Source organism: Chiloscyllium plagiosum, chromosome 3 (genome assembly GCF_004010195.1).
Source record: "Chiloscyllium plagiosum isolate BGI_BamShark_2017 chromosome 3, ASM401019v2, whole genome shotgun sequence".
Taxonomy (NCBI): domain Eukaryota; kingdom Metazoa; phylum Chordata; class Chondrichthyes; order Orectolobiformes; family Hemiscylliidae; genus Chiloscyllium; species Chiloscyllium plagiosum.
Genome location: NC_057712.1, coordinates 104288579 through 104314830, shown reverse-complemented (window position 1 = coordinate 104314830; position 26252 = coordinate 104288579). Strand labels below are relative to the sequence as shown.

General features: G+C 41.2%; 1 protein-coding gene across 3 annotated transcripts in view; it reads left to right on the top strand.

Annotated features, from left to right (window-relative positions):
* The first annotated feature begins 8935 nt into the window (after positions 1-8935).
* ascc3 (activating signal cointegrator 1 complex subunit 3) overlaps positions 8936-26252 on the top strand; it is a 541129-nt gene continuing 523812 nt past the window's right edge. Inside the window, exons 1-2 of one of the 3 annotated variants that reach the window (XM_043687007.1) lie at positions 8936-9024; positions 16454-16604. In XM_043687007.1, the coding sequence (XP_043542942.1) occupies positions 16515-16604 (90 nt within the window). In that variant the 5' untranslated portion in view covers positions 8936-9024; positions 16454-16514. Of the gene's footprint in view, positions 9025-9309; positions 9413-16453; positions 16605-26252 lie in introns of those variants that run through there. The other 2 variants (XM_043687008.1, XM_043687009.1) reach the window with 2 other exon arrangements.

Here is a 26252-nt window from a genome sequence, read left to right as displayed (position 1 = left end):
CTTAACAGTGAAATTCATAACTGATCTTAAAGGAATCAGTTTGGGAGAGATCACAGCACAGAAACAGGTAAGTGAATAGCTATAAGTACTAAATCTACAATAGTGAGTAGAGTGGAGTTTTTTAATTGATTATATGCTCTATTGAGATATGTTTCTGAAGTCGTAAGTATTAAATTAGCCTGGAGCAGTGTTTTACAGAGGAATAAGATGGTGCTATTTTGTAGGTATGTAGATTGGGATAAGCAAAAATGGCTTTTAGTAGAGTGATATGCTCTTCTGTCAGATGCGGGAGTTTAGGGAGAGATTCCACATTACTGATGATTATATCTGCAGGAAGTGTCTTTGGTTGCAAATCCTATCCGATCGCACAGATCGGTTGGAGCTATAGTTAGAGACAATGAGGAATTTACAAGAGCGAGGGGGTGTAGGGCAGCACGGAGGCTTAGTGGTTAGCACTGCTGCCTCACAACATCAGGGATCCCGGTTCGATTCCAGCCTCGGGTGACTATGTGGAGTTTGCACATTCTCCCTGTGTTTGCAAGGGTTTCCTTCAGGTACTCTGGTTTCCTCCCACAATCCAAAGATGTGCAGGTTAGATGAATTGGCTATGCTAAATTGTCCACAGTGTCCAGGGATGTGCAGGTTAGGTACATTAGTCAGATTCCTGAAGAAGGGCCTGTGCCCGAAACGTCGAATCTCCTGTTCCCTGGATGCTGCCTGACCTGCTGCGCTGTTCCAGCAATAAAGTTTCAACTACATTAGTCAGTGGTAAAGGTAGAGTAATAGGGTAGGGAAATGGGTTTGGGTGGGCTACTCTTCAGAGGGTCGATGTGGAGTTGTTGGGCTGAAGGGTCTGTTTCCACACTGTAGGGATTCCAAGTGTGATGGATGGCAGTCATAGAAAGGGAGAAAAGCTGCAGATACAGTCACATAGATGGGTTAACTCCAGAAAAGGTAAGAGAGGTAGGCAGGTAGTGCAGGAGTCTTCTGTGGCTATCATTTCCCCTCCCCCCAATTTACCTCAGTTCTAACCATCCAGCTCAGCACCATCCTCATGATTGGTCCTACCTGCCATCTTCCTTCCCACCTATCCACTCCACCCTCCTCTCTGACCTACCCCCTTCATCCCCACCCCCATCCACCTATTGTACTCTTTGCTGCCGCCTTCCCAACCCCAACCCCCTCCCATTTATCTCTCCACCCTGCCTTCAGTCCTGATGAAGGCCTTTTGCCCGAAACATCGATTTTCCTGCTCCTCGGATGTGCCTGACCTGCTGTGCTTTTCCAGCACCACTCTAATCTAGACTCTGGTTTCCAGCATCTGCAGTCCTCACTTTTGCCCAGGAGTCTTCTGTGGCTATCATCATTTCAAACATAATAAGGAGCAAAATGGCAGTCGTGCCTGGATGGATAGAGGATGAGTGCTGACAATAAAACCCAACCTGCTGCTCCTCAGCTCATTCCCTTGTCCCAAAAAAAAAGAGTTTGCTGTTTTGGAAAATGTAGGGAGTGACAGATTCTCAGGGGAATGTAGCACAAACAGCCAAGTTTCTGGTACCAAGACAGGCTCTAATGTAAAGAGGGGTACGTCTGAATCCAAGCGATTGATTGTGTTCGGGGACTCTCTTGTCAGAGACAGATGTTTCTGTGGCCAGTGAAAAATCAGAATGGTTTGCTACCTCCCTAGTGCCAGGATCAAGGATGTCTCAGAGGGTGCAGAATGTTCTCAAAGGGGAGAGGGACCAGCAGGAGGTCACTGTACACATTGGAACCAATGACAGAGGAATGGAAAAGGATGAGATTCTGAAGGGAGAATATAGAACGTTAGGTAGGAATTTTAAAAAGATGTTCTCAAGAATAGTAACATTTGGATTACTCCTGGTGCTACGAGCTATTGAGGGTAGGAATAGGAGGATGTAGCAGATTAATGCATGGCTGAAGAGCTGGTGTATGGGAGAAGGATTCACACTTTTGGATCATTGGAATCTCTTCTGAGGTAGAAGTGATCTGTACAAGGAGGACGGATTGCACCTGAATTGGAAGGGGACTAATATACTGGCAGGGAAATTTGCTAGAGCTGCTTGGGAGGATTTAAACTATTAAGGCAAGGGGTGGGAACCAGGAAGATAGTGAGGAAAGAGATCAATCTGAGACTAATACAGTAGAGAAAAGAAGCGAGTCAAGCAGTCAGGAACTAAGCAGAGAATAAGGTAGGACTGATGAATTAAACTGCTTTATTTCAATGCAAGAGGCCTAACAGGGAAGGTAGATGAACTCCGTGCATAGTTAGGAACACAGGACTGGGATATCTTAGCAATTTCAGAAATGTGGCTCAGGGATAGACAGACTGACAGTTTAATCTTCCAGAATACAAATGCTACAGGAAGGATAGAAAGGGAGGCAAGGCAGGAGGGGGAGTGGTGTTTTTGATAAGGGATAGCATTACAGCTGTACTTAGGGAGGACATTCCCAGAAATACATCCAGGGTAGTTATTTGGGTGGAACTGAGAAATAAGAAATGGATGATTACCTTATTGGGATTGTATTCATAGAGCACCGAATAGTCAGTGGGAAATTGGGAAACAAATTTGTAAGGAGATTTCAGCTATTTGTAAAAATAACAGGATGGTGATGGTAACAGATTTTAACTTTCCAAACTGGGACTGCCATAGTGTTAAGGGTTTAGATGGAGATGAATTTGTTAAATGTGTACAAGAAAATGTTCTGATTCAGTACGTAGATGTACTTACTAGAGAGAGTGCAAAACTTGACCTACTCTTGGGAAATAAGGCAGGTCAGGTGACTCAGTGTGGCCAGCAACCATAATTTTATTAGTTTTAAAATAGTGATGGAAAAGGACAGACCAGATCTAAAAGTTGAAGTTCTAAACTGGAGGAAGACTCATTTTGATGGTATTAGGCAAGAACTTTCAAAAGCTAATTGGGGGCAGATATTTGCAGGTAAAGGGTCGGCTGGAAAATGTGAAGCCTTCAGAAATGAGAATCCAGAGACAATATATTCCTGTTAGGGTGAAAGAAAGGGCTGGGAGGTGTAGGGAATCCTGGATGACTAGAGAAATTGAGGTTCTGGATCAGTGGTGCTGGAAGAGCACAGCAATTCAGGCAGCATCCGAGGACAGGCAAAATCGACGTTTTGGGCAAAAGCCCTTCATCAGGAATAAAGGCAGAGAGCCTGAAGCGTGGAGAGATAAGCTAGAGGAGGGTGGGGGTGGGGAGAGAGTGGCATAGAGTACAATAGGTCAGTGGGGAAGGAGATGAAGGTGATAGGTCAGGGAGGAGAGGGTGGAGTGGATAGGTGGAAAAGGAGCTGGGCAGGTCGGACAAGTCCGGACAGGTCAAGGGGACAGTGCGGAGCTGCAAGTTTGAAACTAGGATGAGGTGGGGGAAGGGGAAATGAGGAAACTGTTAAAATCCACATTGATGCCCTGGGGTTGAAGTGTTCCGAGGCGGAAGATGAGGCGTTCTTCCTCCAGGCGTCTGGTGGTGAGGGAGCGGCGGTGGAGGAGGCCCAGCACCTCCATATCCTCGGCAGAGTGGGAGGGATTGAGGGCTTGGTTAAGAAAAAGAAGGAATCATATGTCAGGTATAGACAGGATACATCAAGTTAATTCTTAGAGTATAAAGGCAGTAGGAGTATACTTAAGAAGGAAGCCAGGAAACAGGACATGAGAGAGCTTTGGCAAATAGGGTTAAGGAGAATCCAAAGGGTTTTTCCAAATACATTAAGGACAAAAGGGTAACTAGGAGGAGACTAGATCAGCGAGGCGGCCTTTGTGTGGAGCCGCAGGAGATGGGGGGAGATACTCCAAATTCAATAGGTAGGTCCCTACAATGGGGAAAGGTGACAGATCTGTTCTTGCAGCAAAGATCTATCAAAAATGTTACCATCTATTGCTACTATATTAGTAGATAGAAAATGTACAATGTTAATTGCTCATCTTTGTAGCAGCTTCACATACATTATTTTTTTCAAACATGTCCAAATATGAAATAGGTGTCACAGGCCTAGTGCAGTGTTTCAGTTAGCCTCAGCGCAAGCTCAAAGCACATTTCATTTTCCACTTTGGACCCTGGAGCCTCAAGGACTCAACATTAAATTGAATAACTTTAGAACCTGATTCTATCCTTCCATGTTTTTGTCCGCCCCAAAGCCTGTTCAGTTCCGACATGGGTTGATTTTTGCAGTCACCCATTCCAAAATACTTCTTGGTGCATTATCACATTCGAGGAACCTCGATTATCTGGCATTTGATTACCCGCATTTCAGATTATCCAGTAAGATCGCAAGGTCCCAATGCTTGGCTACATTGTGTTATCTGGCATTCAATTATCCGAACATTTGATTATCTGACAAAATACTCCCTTCCGTATTGTTCAGATCAAGGTTTCTCTGTATATGGGTTGCATTCAGCACAGCTAACCCATTTTCTCACTCTTCTCTCTTAGAATCAGAGAGATGTACAGTCTGGAAACAGTTCCTTTGATCCAACTCACCCATGCTGACCAGATATCTCAATTTAATCTAGTCCTAGTCATTCAGTTATTTTTTTTTCTGTCCTAGTCTGCTATCCATTATGTCCTTATTTACCAACTCCTTTAAATCTCTCTTTCTCTGGGCTCTGTGTCCACCTATCAGCTCACTTTCCCCTTCAAATCATACCCCACTTCCAATCTTTGCCTTCAGCATTAAGTCCAGATAGTTCTCCTACAATGCCATAGTTGCGTTCCAACGAAACCTTGCCTAATAGAAAATTGCTTAATATAAATAATGGAGCTTATGGGAAAAGTGGGTTAGGGCCAGACCAGCAAAAGATATCACTCTCAATCGCTCAAAAATCACCCAAAAGTCTAACACAAAGTATAGCACAGCCTGAATGAAGGTTGAAATCATATTTATTAATGAAACAGAAATTTAACACAGTACATTCAAAAACTTTAAGAAAGCTATTCTCAGCAACATCTGCAGCTGACATTAGCGCGTGTGCAGTATGACACAAAGACTGGTGCTGACATTGTGTATGCTCAGATTAGGGTGGAGACTTGGCTGTGGACTACGGCACACGCACAGAAAGGCAGGAAGACTGGTGCTGACATCGCACATGTGCATGGCAATGCGGAGACTTTGGTGCAGATATTAGCGCATGTGCAGAACTGCACAGAGATTTCAGCGCATAAGCAGAATGGCACATAGATTTTGGTGTGGACATCAGTGCATGTGCAGAACGAAGCACCCGAATTGAATCCCCGCTGGAATTGTACTATTGCGAACAGAGGTAAGCCTTCTCAAAAATACCATTCCCTAATTCTTCAGCAATAGTATAGCCAAATCGCGCTGCCAAAATGTGCATTATTTCAGAACCACCTATACCAGTCTTTTCAAACTACTAACATTTCTGATGAAGAGTCACTGGACCCAAAACATTGTGTTTTCTGCCCATGGATACTGCCAGGCCTCCTGAGTTTCTCCAACAATTTCTTTTTCTGTTTCAGATCTCCAACATCTGCAGTTCTTTGTTCTATTTTTGTGTGAGAATTAGGCAAAATTCATCTTTCGATGCATGATCGGATTACCTGTAGGCAGGTGCTAACAAAAAAATTACTCCGCATCAATTTTTGTATGCCATGGAAATCAGTTTTACTTTTTAATCATAATAAATAGCTACCACAATTCTACAGGCATCGAAGAGTATGAGCAATATTTGTGAGGAGCTGGAAGTGTTACTAGTTCCAAATGAAAAATGGGAACTGTTATCCACAGGACAATTGGTTGTTTCTCCTTAAAGACTTAAGTAAAGAGTAAGTTTAAATGGACCAATGACTATGCCTAACCCAAACTAACCAAGTAAACTGAAACAAAAATTTTATTTGGTTTTATGCTTGATCGACTTATATGCGTTACATCTCTAATGAGACTAGCCAGCTGAATGAAAACTCTCCCAACCATCTAATAGACTTTTTAAAAATATAATTTCTTGCATGAGGGTATTACTGATAAGACTGACATTTGTTTTCCATGTACATCTGTCTTGACAAAGCGATGGTACGCTGCTCTTTTTGAAACACTGAAAACCATGTGATAGACATCATCTCATAATGTTGTATGGTAGGAGCTCTAAGATTAAGTCAATGAAAGCACAGCTAAATATGTCAAAGTCAGGATGCTGTGCATTGTGGAGGTGATCTGGTGAATATTTTAGTCCCTGTGCTTCTAATTCATAGATTCTAATTAATGAGAGATGTTGCCAAAGAAACTGTGCTTATCTGCAACAGTGCACTCTGGAGTACTCTCCGTTCTCTGCAATGTGAATGACCTAATTCTTGTCATCCCTTATACGTGAGGGAGGCAATCTGGATAATCAGAAACTGAACCATTTGCCGCAAGAGTAGGTCATACAGCTCTTCAAGCCTATTCTGCTTTTTCACACGATCATGGCTGATCCAATCAAGAATCTATCTGTCTTTGCCTTAAAAACATTTAAAGATTCAGCATTCACTGCCTTTTGAATTCCAAAGACTGAAAAATCCTCAAAAAGGTTTCCTCATCCTTGTCTTAAATGGGCAACACTTTTCTTTAAACTATGACCCCTAGTTCTCCATCCTCCAAAAGAGGAAATATCCTTGCAACATCTACCCAGTCAATTCCTCTCAGGATCCTGTATGTTTCAATTAAGTCATCTGACTCTTTTAAATACCAAAGGACACAGGCCTAACATGTCTAGCTTTTTCTCATAAGGCAGCTTGCTCATGCCAAGTATTAGTTTTGTAAATCTTGTCTGAATTGCTTTCAATGCATTAACTTCCTTAACTACAGTGACCAGTATTGTACACAATTTTCCAGATGCATAACACCAGTGCTAGATAACTAAAGTGCAGCCTTCCTACTCTTGCAGTTAGTTCCTCTTGCAATAAAAAACAAGTCTTGTAACTTTCACGATTTCTTGCTGTCACTGCATTTAGATCCCTCTGCATCTCAGAGCTCTGCAATCTCTCACCATTTAGATAATACACTCTGTCTTTATTCTTTCTGCCAAAATGAAAAAATTTAACATCTTCCCATAATGCATTCCATTTGCCAGACTTTTGCCCACTCACTCATCCCATCTATATCCCTTTATAGGCTCCTTAAACCCCCTCCAAACTCACTTTTCTACTTATCTTTGGGACATTAGCAATTTCAGCAACCATAGCTTTGAGCCCTTCATTCAACTAATTTAAATAACTTGAAAAGAGTTGAGACCCCACCACTGACCCATGACACACCACTTGTGATATCTTGCAAACCTGAAAAAGATCCATTTGTTCTTACCTCTGCCTCCTGTAAGTCAACCAATCATCTACCCATGTCAACACATCACACCCTACACAATGAGCTTCAATTTTCCATAATAACCTTTAACGTTGCACCTTATCAAATGCTTTCTGGAAATCTAAGTACAATACACCCATTGATTCCCTATAACTACAGCATAGATTATTTCTTCAATAAACACCAATAGATTTGTCAAACATGACTTGCTTTTGACAAAATTATGTTGGCTTTGCCTGATTATCTTGAACATATCTAAGTGCCATGTAATAATATCATTAATGATTTTCTAACAATTTCCTAATTACAGCTGGTAAGTTAACTTGTCCGCAGTTTTCCTTTTGTCTCTCCTTTTTGAATAAAGGAGTTATGTCTACTATTTTCATAACCAAAGTAACAATCCCCAAATTTAATAAGTGTTGCAAAATTAAAAACACCGTAAGGACTATTTCAACTAAAATAAAACAAAGAACAGTAGATGCTGAAAATCTGAAATAAACAGAAGCAGAAATTGCTGAAGAAACTCAGCAGGTTTTGACAGCTTCTGAGGGAGAGAAAACTGAATTAACTTTCAAGTCCTGTGATCTCTCTTCAGAACTAGACACATCAATGATTTCAGGAGCTACTTCTTTTAAAGACCTGAGGATGAAATCCATTTGAAGCTGGGGCCTTATCAACTGGCAGTTCCAACATTTTCCAAGGTTATTCCAAGTTTCTGGAGTTCTTCCCTCCCATTCAATTCCTTAATCACTGCTATTTCCATTCTCTCTAAATTGCATAATTTTGGGTGGCATGGTGGCTCAGTGGTTAGCACTGCTATCTCTCAGAGCCAGGGACCAAGGTTCGATTCCTGCCTCGGGCCACTATCCGTGTGTAGTTTGCACATTCTCCCCACGTCTGCGTGGGTTTCCTCTGGGAACTTCTGTTTCCTCCCACAGTCCAGTCAGGTGAACTGACCATGCTAAACTGCATGTAGTGTTAGGTGCATTAGTCAGAGGGAAATTTAAGGGAATGGGTCTGTGGGTTATTCCTCGGAGGGTCGGTGTGGACTAAATGGCCTGTTTACACACTCGTAGGGAATCAAAGCTAGTCATTAGGCGAGGACTGGAGATTAGAGTCTAGATTGGAGGGGTGCTGGAAAAGCACAGCAGGTCAGGCAGCATCCGAGGAGCAGGAGAATCGACGTTTCGGAATAATCTAATCATCATGCAATACATGAATGCCTCCTAATCAGGCTGCAACTTCTTAAACTAACTCGATGAACTATGAAAAAAATCCTCACAAACTGATAATGTTAGGTAAGTATGATCACTAATTCCCCCCGCCCCCAAAATAATCAATCCTGGAAAGTGTTCATGCAAAATTGATGTATAACAGTTCCCATGGAAGTACCTTTTCCACCACCGCAATTTCCACTTTCAGTTTCGGTTGGGAGCGGCGACAGCGCATGCGCCGACGTCGAACCACTCGCGCTCCAAACCGCCGAGAGAATGCGGCGGACGTCGCACGCGTTGTCCTACGCCCCGCTCCTTGCACGCGCCCGAAGCGAAGCCCCGCCCTCCCAGCGGGCGCATTCCCCTTTCAGCCCCTCCCTCTAACCCTCCCGAAGCGGGGTTAACACGCAGGCTTACGCAGTAACGGTAGTGGCTGCAAGAGCAAGTCGGTCACGGTGCGTCCGGCTGCGAGGAGTTTATTGCGGTAGGTATTACCTGACCGTACAATGGGCAGGAGGTGGACGGGGATCGGTGGTCCTACACAAGCTGCTTGGTTTCCCAGCCGAGAGAGGGTGGGAGGTGGGTGGCGGGTGGCTGGCTGGGGGACGGATCAGTCAGAGCGAGGTGTGTGGCCTAAAGAGAAACTGAGGTTGGTGTGCCGGGTGGGGACAAACTACAAATCCCGGTGGGCGTTGCGGTTTCTGAAGCGAATGCGCATGCTCCTGGCTGAAAGGTGACAGCTGAGGGAGGGCACGGACGTGGCTATCCAGCAATGAAACTGAGCCCCTGATATATCTGTCAGGGTTTTTACCGCCACTCCGCTTTGCCATCTACGCAAAAAAACATCGTGAACCCTACGTTGCTCAAACATGGTACTTAATCTCTCGCAGGATCTGCTTTTGTTTCACGTTTGGAAAATTCACCAGATGTTTTACAAGCTTGTTTTTAACGGATTTGTTCTGGCAAGAGGGTATTAACTAAATTGTAACGATTGCAAGTTTCTCTTCTGACTCTGCTATTATTTCAGTGCTTGAATACATTTCAGTGGAACAGAGATTTACGTGGCTTATTTATGTAATGGATTTTTGACACACTTGGCTGAATTGGAAACTTTGAACTCTATGAGCATAAGCTTGTTTAATCACAGGAACTGGCCAGTTTTGCCTAGAGATTTATAGGACAATGGTAGGATTAGATGCACCATCAAACAGAGTTAATAAAAAAAATGTTAAAAGTGGTGGAACATCTCAGCAGGTCTCCATCATCTGTGGAGAAAAAAAACCAGAATTAATGTTTCAGTTATAGGGACTTGAAATATTAGCTTTTTTTTCTCTCTCTGCACAGATGCTGACAAACCTGCTGAGTTTCTCCAGCACTTTTTATTTTACATTTGCATAATCTGAGGTATTTTGCTTTGATTGTCAGTAGTGAGATCTCCTCTCCCTCAACATTAGAAAGATGGATGGAGGAAATATGATCAAGAGTAGGCCATTTGGCCTCTCAAACTTGCTCCTCCATTCAGTAAGATCATAGCTGGGCTCATCATATTCCTGCCAAATGTTAAAGATCTGAAGAGGAGGAATGTATTTGTATGTGGGGAGAGGGTGGGGAAGCAAATATGTCACTTGTTCCTGAGGATGATTAGCATGAATGTGAAAGGCTTCTTCTGTGCTGTAATAATTATATGATAATGCTCAACTCCTCTGAGGACCCAAATTCTATCGAATACATTCCAAGTCTGCATTGTGTTCCATCCTTGATTGCTTTATGGAGCTTACGTTATTGAAGTCATAACGTTATACAGCACGGAAACAGACCCTTTGACCCAACTCATCCATGCCGGCCAGGTTTCCTAAACTGAACTAGTCCCATTTGCCTGCAGTTGGCCCATATCCTTCTAAACTGAAAATGTGTTGCTGGAAAAGCGCAGCAGGTCAGGCAGCATCCAAGGAGCAGGAGAATCGACGTTTCGGGCATTAGCCCTTCTTCAAGGGCATGAGCCCTTCTCCTGCTCCTTGGATGCTGCCTGACCTGCTGTGCTTTTCCAGTAACACATTTTCAGCTCTGATCTCCAGCATCTGCAGTCCTCACTTTCTCCATATCCTTCTAAACCTTTGCTCTCCATGTACCTGTCCAAATGTATTTTAAATGTTGTAAACTGCCTCTGAGGAAAGAAAAAGCAGAATTAATGTTTCCACTTATGGGGACTTGAAATGCCAGCCATTCTTCTGTCTCCGCAGATGCTGAGTGTCTCCAGTCTTTACCACTTCCTGGAGCAGCTCGTTCATATGCATTGCCCTCTATGTGGAAAAAGTTGTCCCATGGGCTCCATTTAAACCCCACCCCCACCATAAACGTCCCTGCAGTTTAGACTCCCGTACGCAGGGGCAAAGATTCACTATTCACCTTATTTTTGCTCCTCATGCTTTCATAAACCTGAACCTCCTACACTCCAGGGGAAAAAAAAAGTCAGTCTATCCAGCTTCTCCTTATAATTCAAATCTTACAGTCTTGGTAACATTTTTGTAAATCTTTTTTGCACCCTTTTCAGTTTATTAGCATCCTCAGTATAGCAGGGTGACCAGAATTATGTGAAGTACTCCAAATGTGACCTTACCAGTGTCTTGTACAGCTGTAACATGACAACCCAACTCCTGTACTCAGTTCTCTAACTGCTGAAGCCAGGCATGTCAAATGTCGTGTTCATCACCCTGTCTACCTGGTGATGCCACTTTCAAGGATCTATGTGCCTGAATTCCTTGGTTTGTGTGTTCGACAACACTCTCCAGGGTCACCATTAACTGTGTAAGTCCTGCCCTGGTTTGCCTTATCAAAATACAATGCTCCACATTTATCTGCATTAAATTCCATTTGCCATTCCTCAGCAAACTATCCCAGTTGATCAACATCCTGCTATACTGTTAAGTAGCCTTCTTTGGTGTTATCTGCAAACTTAATAGCCTCCTGTATACTCATTCAAATCATTTATATACTGATGAACATTAGTGGACTCAGCACCGATCCTTGTGGCACACTGCTAGTCACAGCCCTCCAGTCTGAACAACAACTGTCTCCTGCTGTCAAGCCAGTTTTGTATCTAATTAGCTAGCTCTCCCTGGATCCCATGTGATCTAACCTTACTAACCAGTCTACCATGGAAAACATTGTTGAAGGCCTTGCTAAAGTCCATGCCAGTAATGTCTCCTGCTTTACCTTCACCTATCTTTTTGGTCACCGCTTTAAAAACTTAATCAAATTTGGAAGATACAATGTCCATGCACAAAGCCATTTTGACTATCCCTAATAAGTACTTGCTTTTCCAAATGCATTTAGATCCTGCCTGTCAGAACCCCCTTCAAAGACTTACCCACTACTGGCATTAGGTTCCCTGGTCTGTAATTCCCTGCCTTTTTCTTACCACCTTTCTTAAATAATGGCACAAAATTAGCTACTTTCTAGTCTTCTGGCATCTCACCCAAGGATGATACAAATGTCTTTGCTTAGGGTCCTGCAGTTTCTTCCATAGCTTCCCACAATGGCCTGGTGTACACTTGATGAAGTCCCAGAGATTTATCTGCCCTTATGTTTTTAAGACCTTCAGTACCACCTCTTCTGTAATGCGTTCTCTTTTTAAGACATCACTGTTTTAATTCAGAGTTTCCTAGTTTCTATATCTTTCTCCATGATAAATACTGACGAGAAGTATTCATTTAGGATCTCACTCCACACATATATGACCTTGTTGATCTTTAAGGGGCCTTATTCTCTCCTTAATTCTTCTTTTGCCTTTGAAAAACTTGGAGAATCACTTTGGATTCTCCTTTGCCTTATCTGCCAAAGCTGTCTTATGCCCCCTTTTTGTTCCACTCCTGATTACCTTCTGATGAGTACTATACCCTGTTTCTCCTCAAGGGATTCACTTGATTCCAGCTGTTTATACCTGGCATATGCCTTTTTTTTGGTGACCACAGCCTCAATATCTCTAGTCATCCAGTGCTCTCTACTCCTACCAGCCTTGCCCTTCACACTGACAGGAACATGCTGGCCCTGTATACTTAATATCTCGCTTTTGAAAGCCACTCACTTGTCAGACATCCCTTTTACCTACGAATAGCCTCTCCCAACCAACTTTTGAAGGTTCCTGTCTCATTCCATCAAAATTGGCCTTTCCCTAATTTAGAATTTTAACTTGTGGACCAGGGTTATCCTTTTCCTAACAGTTTTAAAACTAATAGAATTATGGTCACCGGTCCCAAGGTGTTCCTCCATTAACATTTAAGTCACTTGCCCTGCCTTATTTTTTCAAGAGGATGTCGAGTTTTACCCCTTCTGTAGTAGAACGCAGTTAACTAGTTCGTCCCCATCCAAGTGCTTAAAAATATGGCAACCCCATTGTAACAACCCATTTATTCTTACAGCTATCTGTGATCTCCATACACATCTGCTCCTCGATTCCATGCTGACGATTGGAAGGACTATCGTACAACCCAACAAAACGATCATCTCTATCTCATTTTTCAGTTCAACCCATAGAGTTTCACTGGATGATCCCTCAGGAATATTCTGAGTCATTGTGGACACAATTATTCACAAATACCTTCCTTGGGCTCCAGACTGCTTTAGGAGAAAGTGAGGACTACAGACGCTGGAGATCAGAGCTGAAAATGTGTTGCTGGAAAAGTGCAGCAGATCAAGCAGCATCCAAGGAGCAGGAGAATCGACGTTTCGGGCATGAGCCCTTCTTCAGGAATCCTGAAGAAGAGCTCATGCCCGAAACGTCGATTCTCCTGCTCCTTGGATGCTGTCTGACCTCCAGGCTGCTTTAACCAAAAACAAGCATTTGTGGAAACGTGCAAAGATTTAGGGTACAGCAGGTAACTGCTCTAAACCCAATTTTCAGCTCTGGGTCCTATTGGTATGGCACTTTCAATTATAAATCCTTGTGTTCTTTTTTTGAATGTTTTTCCTGTTCTTTCAGTGGCATGGTGACTCAGTGGTTGGCACTGCTGCCTTATAGTGCCAGGGACCCAGCTTCAATTCCAACCTTTAACTGTGGAAGCTTCACACAGATGTTCTGTGTCTGTGCAGGTTTTCTCCGGGTTTTTCAGTTTCCTCCCACGGTCCAAAGATGTGTGGGTCAGGTGGGTTGACCATGCTAAATTGCCCATAATGTCCTGGGGTGTGTAAGTTACGTGGATTAGCCATGGAAAATGCAGGGTTACAGGGTAGTGAGTGAGTCTGGATGACCTTCGGAAAGTTGGCGTGGACCTGTTGGGCTGAATGCACTGTTTCCACACTGTAGGGATTGTATGTCACAAGTCCACACCTGTCTGAGTAAAAATAACTCATCAGCTTTAACTCCCTTTGCTATTTCCAACACTTAAATGCCTGGTTATTGAATGTCTCTGCTAATGGGAAATAGTATCTTTCTATTCATTTTATAAGGCTTTGAATAATTTTATGCACATAAATTAAATCTCCCCAGACTAAGTGTTCTGATTTAAAAACAAATAAGCCTATACAATCTAATCTCTAATTTTAAAAAAATCCATTGCTGGAGTCATGATTGTGGTCTCCAGTGTTCCACTATGCTTTACAGAATCTTACTATTTATGGAATATTATGTTCCTTATTTCTCCTTGTCACATTTATTATCCCTCACTTTTCTGTATTGATTTTCATTTGCCACTTTAATAAAGGAAAAATACTGTGGATGCTGGAAATCTAAAACAAACAGAATCCTGGAGAAACTCAGCAAGTTTGGCAGCATCTGTGGAGAGAGAAACACTTGTCCATTTGTCACTTTCTTACATACTTGATCAGTCCAATAATAACTTGAAGTCTCAACTTTCTTCCTCAGTATCAATTTATGGCCTTCTTTATTGTTTATAGGAAGATGGGTAGGCAGTTCACTGTGTCAAGCCTGATCTGCCATTAATAAGACCACATTATCCTCAAACCCTTTACACCATTGATAATCAAAAATGTATTAACTTCCACTTTAAATATCCCAAAAGACTGAGCTTCCTGTCTTTTGGGTATAAAATCCCAAGATTCGCAGCCCTTGAGTCAGAAAAAAGTTCTTGTCATCTTAGTCATAAATGGATTTACCTAGTTTCAGTCACATCAAATGCCTTTTTAATATTTCACTAAAGCAAAGAATTATGGTCATTGAAAATATGAAACAAAATCAGAAATTGCTGGAGAAACTCATGAGGTCTGCCAGCAGCTGTGGAGAGAAAGCAGAGTTAGCGTTTTGAGTCGAGTGACCCTTATTTCATTTTGAACTAGAAATGTAAAGCCACCATAGTCTTACCAGACCATAACACTTCAGTTACTCAGCCCCACATGCCTCTCTCATTAGAAAGAGGGAAGGTCACCGAGGTTGCAGAGGAGAGATCTTCATTACAACCTCAGCCCGTACAGAAATTGAACCTATGCTGTTAGCATCACAAGCCAGCCATCCAGCCTACTGAGCTAACTGACTCCATTCGCTATATGGTACCTTCGGTCTGCTAAAATATCTTAGTGTGTCATAGGAACTTTTCAAAGAAAATTTGGCACTGAGCAACACTAGGAGATATTAGAAGATGAAACCGAAGTGCTGCAGTGTGTGTTGCAGAGAATACTGGTAAAATCAGTGTGGGGCTTAGTACTTGGAAGCGTTATCCCACTATCCTGAATTTCTGGATCCTTTAGATGTTGTCTCCAGGCTGGAACTACCACATTTTCACTACTCTCACCCTTGGTTATTTCCATTCTTAGCTGAAGTAAAGTAAAAAAATGCTGGAGACATTCAGTAGATATGGTAGCATCAGTGGTGAACGAATGTTTGCGTTTTAAGTCTTTGATTAGAACTGAAAAAATTTACAACCATAATAGACTTTGCATATCCCATTGGCCTTTTCTGACTGGTTGAACGATTGAGTAATGGAACGTTAATGCTGTGCCTCGGAAGGAGTCATGGCAAGGTTATCAACTAGTAGGTGCTCAGTCCCCAATATTTCGTCATCAGCATCGGACACTACCGAGGGCTGATCATGCAAGAATGTTTTTTCAGTTGAGAAGCCTGGTTGACACTAGTTTACTCCCTTTCTCTGGGGTATTAAGGCCATTTATGACATTGTACCACTAACCTTTAAATTAACTAACTTGGTACAGACTGGGAATGGAATCTTGGACCTTCTGCTTTGTCTGGTTTAATAAGTATCTTTCTGCATTAGGCTGTTTGGAAAGTGAAAGACCATTGTTATAAAAAGCAAATTATCTTAAATTGTTAATGTTATAGGTGCGCACTGTTTTTAGATTGAAGCTAATGCAGAGTAGCGTGCTACAAAATGTCTGGATGAACACTTTGATTTTGCATTTTACCTTATAGGTGAATATTGTTTCTTTTTATAGATATAAGACAGCTGCTACTAGTCCCTTCAGGATTGAATTTGCTATCTGTAGTAGCAAACAATAACACTGCACTAAATGCAGGCTGAGGGTATATGCAGCTCAACTAATGACATTGCCAGTCAGGTCTTCTAAATATAAACAAAGCTATAGAATCATAGAGATGTACAGCAAGCACAGTGCATTATTTCGATAAAATGAAAATTGTTATGCTTTTTTGTGCAACATATCAATCAAAGTATAGACACTATTTACTTTGTTAGTAAATGAAAACTGCTCGTCATTCACATACCTAACCAGTAATGGGATTGATGCACCGTTTTAAAAGTGAATACAATTGGTCATTATTCTGGTTTTCATGTGTCTGTCCTTATAGTTTCATTATGTAGTGATATGTTAGAACCAATTGAACTGCATTTGAGCTATAACTACCAGAGTTTATATTTTCCTTATTGAAAATCTCAGTATCTCTGTTAAATAATTTCACATTCGTGCCATTTTTGTTTTGCCTGCAGATTTTGCGAATCCCAGTGGCACATTGATTACTCTTCCTATGGATCAGTGAATCAAGGTTAAATGGAACTACCTCGTCTAACAGGAGCTTTACGCTCCTTCTCAAATGTCACAAGACAAGATGAATATATTGTGGATTCTTCAGACTTAATGGTGGGTTTTTACAATAACATTTTCTATTCCAATCCAATCCACTTTAAAACCAAGAAAAGACAAATGCATTCAAGATAATGTTTCAGTGATGAGACTGTGTCTGTATTATAACAATATTTTGTGCTAGTATACTTTTTAACTCTGAAGATTTTTCAAGATTTCAATTGTAAAGACTAACAGGATAGACTGCGTATCTTGAACTCCTGAAGAATGGTTTTACTTGTAGGTATGTACTGTAATAAAGTGATTATCTTTAGACTGGGCAAACACTACTCATGTGAACTTAAAATGCATAGCATTTACACTTTTTTTTGAGGATATTAAATCCCAATTGTTATTTCCTTAGACAATAGGGTGGATAAATGATTTGCTTACTGGCCAGTTTTCTACAGCATAATTGAAGCACTGCAAACCTGATTGGTTTCCAAGTGTTGTTTGAATTAAAATAAAATTACAATCCGGAAAATACGGCCAGCTATTTATTACATCCAAATTCTGTGGAATAGTTGAAAGGACAAGTCTGTGCCAGTTTTCCTCCTGTCCTTGTGTTAAATTTCTATATTAAGAAATCAATACCTAATTGTTCAAACTTCATCAGTCAAACTACATATGATTAGATTAGATTAGATTAGATTACATTACAGTGTGGAAACAGGCCCTTCGGCCCAACAAGTCCACACTGACCCGCCGAAGCGAAACCCACCCATACCCCTACATTTACCCCTTACCTAACACTACGGGCCATTTAGCGTGGCCAATTCACCTGACCCTGCACATCTTTTGGACTGTGGGAGGAAACCGGAGCACCCGGAGGAAACCCACACGGACACGGGGAGAACGTGCAAACTCCACACAGTCAGTCGCCTGAGGCGGGAATTGAACCCGGGTCTCAGGCGCTGTGAGGCAGCAGTGCTAACCACTGTGCCACCGTGCCGCCATATAACTATCCGAAATCCATACACCCTATTCATTGACAAAGGGGAAAAGGTTCTGCCTGTCTATCCTATCTATGCGGAGAAAGTGAGGTCTGCAGATGCTGGAGAAGAGCTAATGCCCGAAACGTCGATTCTCCTGTTCCCTAGATGTTGCCTGACCTGCTGCGCTTTTCCAGCAACACATTTCCATATCCTATCTATGCCCCTACCCACCCCCTCCCCCACCATATTTTTATACCATTTCAATTATGTCCATTGCCTCTGTCTCCTCTGCTTGAACGAAAATGTTCCGGGTTATCCTATCTCTCTCTTCGGAGCTAAAATTTTCCAGCCCAGGCAAATCCTTGGTGAATCTCCTCTGTACTTTCTCCAGTGTAATCATATATCCCTCCTATAATATGGATAATTGCACATAGTATTCTAGGTATGGCCTAAGGAATGTTTTATACAATTCTAGCGTAACCTATCTGCTCTTAAACTCTGTCTTGATTAATAAAAGCAAGTATCCCATGTGCCTTCTTATCCACTTTTATCTACATGTTTCACTATAATCAAACTATCACATGTAGGTGTTTTTCAAGTTTAAGTGGCCCGTTCACAATGAAACCTCAATTTAAGGGAAATGGGAAAGAAAAATCTTCTCAAAGGAGAGACCGTTTGAAAGCACGTCAACAATCCTAGGTTAACAGAGTACATAAATCTTCTCTGAAATCTCACCAATGTAAAAACCATTAAAATATAACCTTTTTGTTGACTAAAATAACTAAAGGTTAAAATTAAACCCCAAGATAAAAATCCATGAGAACAAAATCATGATAAATTAGTAGACCCAAAAAAAGTGCATAACAATAGTGCGATGAAGTTGGGCAACATGGAATAAAAATAATTAAAAATAGATACAAATCCTAAACATCCAAATACAGTAAAGAGTTACATTTGACATGTAGCTGGCAAAGGTCTTTTAGTTTGTGATTTTTTTTTCTTTTGAAACAGTCAGCAGTATGTCATTCATTTCAATCAACTTGGCCTGGGCTCCCATCACAATGCTGAAAATTTTAAGGTTTTTAGTACCAAACAATTTTTGTTAGACTGGCTTCAAATGCTTGTACTTTGTTGTCTTCTCCTCTAACATTGTCTTGAGAGCGTGATCGTTGTCTTCAGAGCAGATTGTAACGTCAATCTCATCTATATGCATGAAGACAAGCTCTAGCCTCCTGTAGTTAGTTCCATATGGGGGTTTAACCAATACATCCCATCCATAATGTATGCCTTTCTCTTTCAATAACTGCTGTTTCATTTGTGCTGATGGATCCATATATTTTTCATGGCCAAACAATTCCCCAAAATGTGAGGAAGTGTTTCTTCTCTCTATTCATACCTTCTGCAAGGTACATCAAGGCAGGATCAATATTTAGTCAGATAAGTATTGGTTCTTATTTGCAGCATCTTAAACATCTGTTTCCCAACATATTGAATTGGAATCAGCTATTTGATTCGGAATTGTTATGAAAGCAGGTGATGCTGACACCCTGAAAGCTGAGATTTCTACTTGATATTTAGCTCTTTAACAGTTTGTCTATTGGGGGATCTCAAAAAAATTTCCTCAGTTGATAAATTAACAACTTTATTGTCAGTAATCTCATGAACCATGCCACCAACACTGGCAACAACCTTACATAATACTGAGATGAGTTAACTGCTGTATAAAAAGGATATTTTCTTTGCTGAACAAAGAGACCTTGGTGTGCAGGTTCATAGCTCCTTGAAAGTGGAGTTGCAGATAGATAGGATAGTGAAGAAGGTGTTTGGTATGCTTTCCTTTATTGGTCAGAGTATTGAATACAGGAGTACAGGAGGTCATGTTGCGGCTGTACAGGACATTGGTTAGGCCACTGTTGGAATATTGCATGCAATTCTGGTCTCCTTCCTATCGAAAAGATGTTGTGAAACTTGAATGGGTTCAGAAAAGGTTTACAAGGATGTTGCCAGAGTTGGAGGATTTGAGTTATAGGGAGAGGCTGAACAGGCTGGGGCTGTTTTCCAGGTGGGACTAGATTGGGTTGGGATATGTGGTTGGCATGGACGGGTTGGACTGAAGGGTCTGTTTCCATGCTGCATGTCTGACTCTATGACTGAAGGACCTGTTCCTGTGCTGTTTTGTTCTTTGTTCTTAGTCAGTGATGCCGACATGATGTGAATAAGTTGAAACATTTTCTCGGTCAGTTCTTCAAAATTCCATTTGTCAAACACAAGTTTCCTTCTAGCAAATTAGTTGTGACTGTTTTTGTTGAATCACAGCTTTTGTCAAATATCCACTAATATGTCTCAGAGTTGGCCCGAGTTGGTAGATTAGCTGGTTCATTGTTTCCTGATTTATTCATGTCCTCTCTTTTGATAAAGTTGTTAAATGAGCTGCTTTTCCAGTTAAGCGCCAAATTTTGCATTTTTAGCTGGACTTCAGAACTGGTGGGCAGAGTCATTCTTTCCTCTCTCACTTAAAAAGCCTTTGTTGCATCCCAAGAGGCCTGTTGACTCCACTGTCATAAGATATTGAAAACATTCAGAACTAATTGAATCATAAAGATAAGTTCCTTGTGTTACTTTATAAAAAATGACAGCTGCTTTAACTCATGAGACCCCACCTTTCTGTTCCATTGACAGATTAGAAATTGTAATCTAGGGAATTTTCCTTTGTTTTGAAAAAACAGGATTCTTCAGATTAATGTTGCCAGTATTTTACTCTGGCTTTGTTATATTGGTTGGCTCCTAGATTCTTTTGAAGTACCAGTTATCATTAATCAGATGCTGAATGATGGCTTCCTAAAGGTCACATGGAGCAGTCTAGCCCTGAGGCTGCCTGACCTAATGATTCACTGAAATTTGAATATTTCATTTCATTTTCTTCAGAAGTTAGACTTCTGTGCCTACAAGACTCTGAAAAATAAATCATGTCCTCACAAGGAATCACATTAATTAATTAAATTTGATATGTACCACTAGTGTGTTCACTACTATTCGTGCTGTAACTAATATGGTCCTAAAGAAATGCATGTTTTGACAGTCAGGATTGTGGCTGTGTATTCTATCTTACTGTCTGGCACTTTATTATTTGTGTGTATGCGTATGTGATCCTCTCAACATTTGCCATTCAGAGACCAACCTATCCAATCTTTGTTCATAGTTCAGCTGTTATCAGCAATGACTCCATTTCACATAGCAGACAATCTTTCATCTCTCAGTTACTGCCACACCTCTGTATTCCCAGTTCCTCTTTGTACTGTTATGAAGTTAAAGGTTTGTACAGTACCTTTGAGAGAGAGAATGCTGTTCTGAACTGAGATTACAAGCACCTGAGTATATGACTAGATGGCAATCCCAGAATGTACTGTAAAATTGAAAATATGTAACGTTTGGCTGGAAATGGATACCTGAGTTTTGGCTGCTGTTTTGACAACAATTTGAATTTAGCTATTCAGTTTAAATTATGTAGGAGAAAGTGAGGACTGGAGATCAGAGTTTGTGTGGTGCTGGACAAGCACAGCCGGTCAGACAGCATCCAAGGAGCAGGAGAGTTGATGTTTCAAGCATACACACTGGATCGATGTGGATTCCACCAGTTTCCTCATTTTCCCCTCCCTCGACCTTATCCCAGATTCAACCTTCCAATCTGCACTGCCCTCTTGAACTGTCCTACCTGTCCACCTTCCTTCCCACCTATCTCCTCCACCCTCCTCTCTGACCTATCATCTTCATCTACGTATCGCATTCCCGTTTTACCCCCCCCCCCTTTCCATTTATCTCAGCCCTCTTGAGCCACCCACTCATTCCGGATGCCTGAAACCTGCTCCTTGGATGTCGCCTGATCTGCTGTGCTTTTCCAGTGCCACACTCTCAACTCTGATCTCCAGCATCTGCAGTCCTCACTTTCCTCCCAGATGGAGTGGTCAGAGACCTTGTGGGTAATGCTAGTTCAGACTAAGCTGATAGAGCTAGCGCTGTCAGATGAGGGGTCAAGAGGTTATGCAGATATCAAGAAGGCTATTTTGAGTGCTTATGAATTGGTACCAGAAGCATATTAAAAAGTGGTTCAGAACCAAAGAAGGACCCAGGTCAGAGTTATGTTGAGTTTGAAAGAATTAAACATAGTAATTTTGATAGATGGGTGTGAACCTTTAAAAATAGATAAGACCCATGTGGCTGTAAGAAGAGATTATTCTACTGGAGGAGTTTAAAAACTCACTTCCAGAATGATAAGCATTCGTGTGGATGAACAGAAAGTTCAAGAAGTGAGAGCGGCAGAGATGGCAGATGAATATACATTGGTGCATAAGGCAAAATTTAGCACTCAGCAAGAATTTTATCCTATAAGGGATAGAAATTAGGAGAAGGGGAGATCCTACACTAGAAAACAAAGATTCAAGCACACTGGTAGTAGTTCTCCCCAGGTGAAAAAAGAAGCACGAGAGGGTAGAATGGAGGCAAAAGGTTTTGGGTGTTTCCACTGTAGTAAGGTGGGGCATGTAAAGTCGGAGTGCTAATCATTGCAGGAAAAGATGTGGTAAAAGAAGCTAAGCCAGTGGCATTAGTGAAAGTAATAAAGGAAACTTCCAAGTCGAGGAGCTGCAGGAGAGTGCACAGCCGAGGCAGGGGCTGGGTATTGAGTTAGTGCCCGATCTCTATAAAGACTTCACCTCTGTGTGTAAAGTTTACTCAAGAAGACCGAGGGAGAAATGAAAAAAGTTATAATTTTTAAGAGATATGGGATCTAGTCAGTTTCAAAAAATAAGAGATGAACGTATTTGCACTCTTTCTGACATGTTACCGAGAGAGTGGTAATTTGTGGAATAGATGGACAGAACTTTAGCATTCCCTACTATAAGATCAGGTTTGAGATCCAAATCAAGTCTGGGAAAGTGACTGTGGGAGTAATTGACAGAGTGTCAGTTCCAGCAATACAGTTGGTTCTTGGGAACGATTTAGCAGGATCCAAGATGTGAGTGACCCCCCTTGTTGCGGAGAAGCCAAAGGAAGACCAGGGAACTGAGGAGTTAAAAGAAAAATACCTGGGAATTTTTCCAGGTAGTGTAGTAACAAGATCCCACTGTCGTAAGTCAAAGCAAAAGCTAAAGAGAAAGACAAAGGAGTTGAGGTTCAGTTAGCTGGCACCCTGTTTGATGAAATGGTGCAGGAAAAACCTGAACAGGCAGAGGTTCAAGCAGAAGTGTTTAGTCTTGAAAGGCTAATGGACTTGCAACAGAATGACGAGACAATAAACAATCTATATTGATGCATGCCCAGGGGAAGAATCAGAATGTATTCCTGAGTGTTATTATCTTAAAGATGGAATCCAAAGACAAAAATGGAGACCACAACAGGTTAGTGCAGAGGAGAAATGGGCAGAAGTACACCAGATTGTGTTGCTGATAGCATACAGACAGGAAGTGTTTTGGGTAGCACGAGTTACCAGTAGGAGGTCACCTAGGTGTGAAGACGACTCAAGCTAAGGTCCAAAAGCACTTCTATTAGCCTGGACTGCACAAGGATGTGGTTAAATTTTGCCGTGTATGTCATATGTGCCAAATGGTAGATAACCCACAGGCAATAATAAAACCAGCACCTTTTGTTGCCAATTTCAGCATTTGAAGAACCTTTCACGCAGGTTATGATAGTTCTCGGGAGGGGACCTGCACAATCAAAGTGGGAACCAGTATTTGCTAATCATAATGGATGTGTCTACCAGATTTCCGGAAGCAATTCCATTAGAGTATTAAGGCAAAGAGGACACTGGAGGAGTTAGTGTCTTTCTTTACACGGTTTGGGCTACCCGGAGAGATTCAGTCAGACCAAAGGTCTAATTTTACTGATAGGCTGTTTAAGGAAGTGATGGATAGCTTAGGCATACAGCACTTTAAATCAAGTGCATACCATCCAGAATGCCAAGTTCAGGAGTTTTGGAAAGGTGACATCAGATGCTGAAGACTATGTTAAAAGTGTACTGTCAGGATTACCCAAGTGATTGGAGATAAAGTTATCCCATTCGTATTGTTTGCCATTAGTGATGCCCCAAATGAATCTACTCTGTTTACTCCTTTTGAGTTAATATTTTCACATGAAGTGAGGGTATTAATTAAAGAAAAAATTGACAGCCCCGAAGTTGGAGATCTTATACTTGGAATATGTATTGGAGGTGAGGGAGAGATTAAATCAGGTAGGTGCCATAGCTAAACAGCACCTGAAGAGAGCACAGCAGAGAATGAAGCAGGTGGTAGATAAAAACTCTAAAATTTGGATGTTTTCCCATGAGGATGATGTACTAGTATTGTTAGCAGTGGTAAGAGGTCCCTTCAAAGCCAGGTTAATGATCCCTATCAAATTGAGAAAAAGTTGAGACGGGTAAACTATCTGGTAAAGATGCTGGATAGAAGAAAACGGTCTTAGGTATGTCATGTGAATATGTGAAACCTTTTAATGTAGAGATGGGGAACTGGAGAAACAGGTGATACTGCCCTGTGAGGTGAGGAATTAAATCCAGATGCCGTGGAGTTTGATGTGCCTCAAAATACTTTAAATAATGAAGTCCTTGAGGCAGTGGGATAGGTTAGTGAGCTTTCAGTCTCAAAGAATCCAGTTGAAAGGTTTGTTGCAGCAGTATGAGGACATATGCAGGAATAAGATGGGGAGGACTAGTACTATTGTGCATGAGGTGGAAAAAGGGAATGTTGTTCTGATAAAACAACACCCCTACAGACTTAATCCTCTTAAAGCCACACAGGTCCAGAAGGAAGTGGATGTGATGCTCAACGAAGATATCCTTGAACTGAATCAGTGAGTGGAGTTTGCTGATGGTGATAGTTCCCAAACCTGACAGGACTCAACAATTTTGTGGACTAATGGAAGGTCAATGCCATAACAAAATCAGACTCCTATCCAATATTGGAGGACTGTATCGAGAAAGTTGGACAAGTCAGATACGTCACCAAATTGGACTTATTGCGTGGTTATTGGCAATAACCACGCAATAACCTTTTTATTATAGAAGGCAAAAGAAATTTCTGCATTTGTAACCCCAAATGGGCTACAATCAATTCAAAATGATGCCTTTTGGAATGAAAAAAGCACCAACCGTATTCCAAAGACTCATGAACTGAGTTGTGGCCAGTTTAACAAACTGTGCAGTTTATCTGGATGATGTAGTGATCTTAAGCGAGTCATGGAAAGATCATAAGATACAGTTGCCAGAGCTTTTTGAATGATTACGCGAAACAAGACTGGCAATGATCTTAAAGAAAACAGAATTCGCAAAAGCAGAGGTGATGTTCTTGGGACATAACGTCTGTATGGAATGTTGACCCCAAGGAATGCGAAGACGAAGACCATTGAGGAATTTCCATGACCATCCTCAAAAAGATGTGCTTTGATTTTTAGGACAAAGTGGATTCTGCCGAAGTTTCTTCCAAAAGAAGAACATAAAATTTCAGTGGACAGAACAATGCCAGGAGAAATTTGAGAATTTAAAACCGTATTAACCGCTGCACCTGTTTTAGCTACACCAAATCTTTTGAAATCCATCAAAATTGCAATTGATGCTAGTGATACAGGAGTTGGAGCTGTACTGCTACAGGAAGATGATGATGGAATTGTATGGCCAATTGGCTACTTTTCAAAGAAACTCAACACCTGCCAGAGAAAGTACTCTATTACTGAAAAAAGAATTATGAAGTTTGGTACTGGCCTTAAACATTTTTAATGTTTATGTGATGAACAATGTTTCAGAGACAGTTATGTACACTGACCACAATCTCTCTCATTCTTGGAAAGATTTAAAGACAAAAATATTAGACTATTACATTGGAGTGTTATGTTATAGACTTTTAATTTACAAATTGTAATTGCTGCGGTTAGTAAAAATGTGATAGCAGATGTGTTATCACTGATTTAAAGGAAACAGTACAGATAAGATTGGACAGATTCCAATGTTATATGTGTGCAGAAATTAATATGAAAGTATAACTTAGATTAATGACCTATGTGTTCCATTGTAATGAGATTAAGAATTAGGAAAAAAAAAGCCATCTTTTCACTATGATGGTTCATTTTTTTCTTAAGGGGGGGTGGTGTTATGAAGTTGAAGGTGTGTACTGTACATTTAAGAGGGAGTAAGTGCTGTTCTGAACTGAGCGATTACAAACACCTGTATGTATGACTAGATGGCAGTCTCAAAGTTCTGGAGAATTAAAAATATGTAACATTTGGCTATGAAATGGATTCCTAAGTTGGTTGTTGTTGTGGCAACAATTTGAATTTAACCAATCAGTTTAAATTATGCCCCAACATAATAAAACTCAATCGAATTTGAATTTATTGTTTTGCCAAACATTGAATCAATGAGAAGATCTGATGTTGAGGATGTAAAAATGCTGACATTTTGGAAATTGCAAAGAGAGCAACTGCCATCAAGACCGATCCAAGAAATTCGGAAACACTCTCTATCAAAGGTACCTTTTCATATGAAACCTACTCGTGGTTAAAAAAAAGAAGACAACCACCCAAGGAATTCAGCAGCCAGAAGAGTGAAGTCACAAAAGACAACAGCGGCTGTGTGGTTTTGAAATTAAGTTGCTGTAATTTTAATAAGTGTCTTATTGGAACAGCATATTGTTATGGAGTTGGAGGCAGGTAAGAAAGGGACGCTTAGAGTTGTGAATAGTTGTTA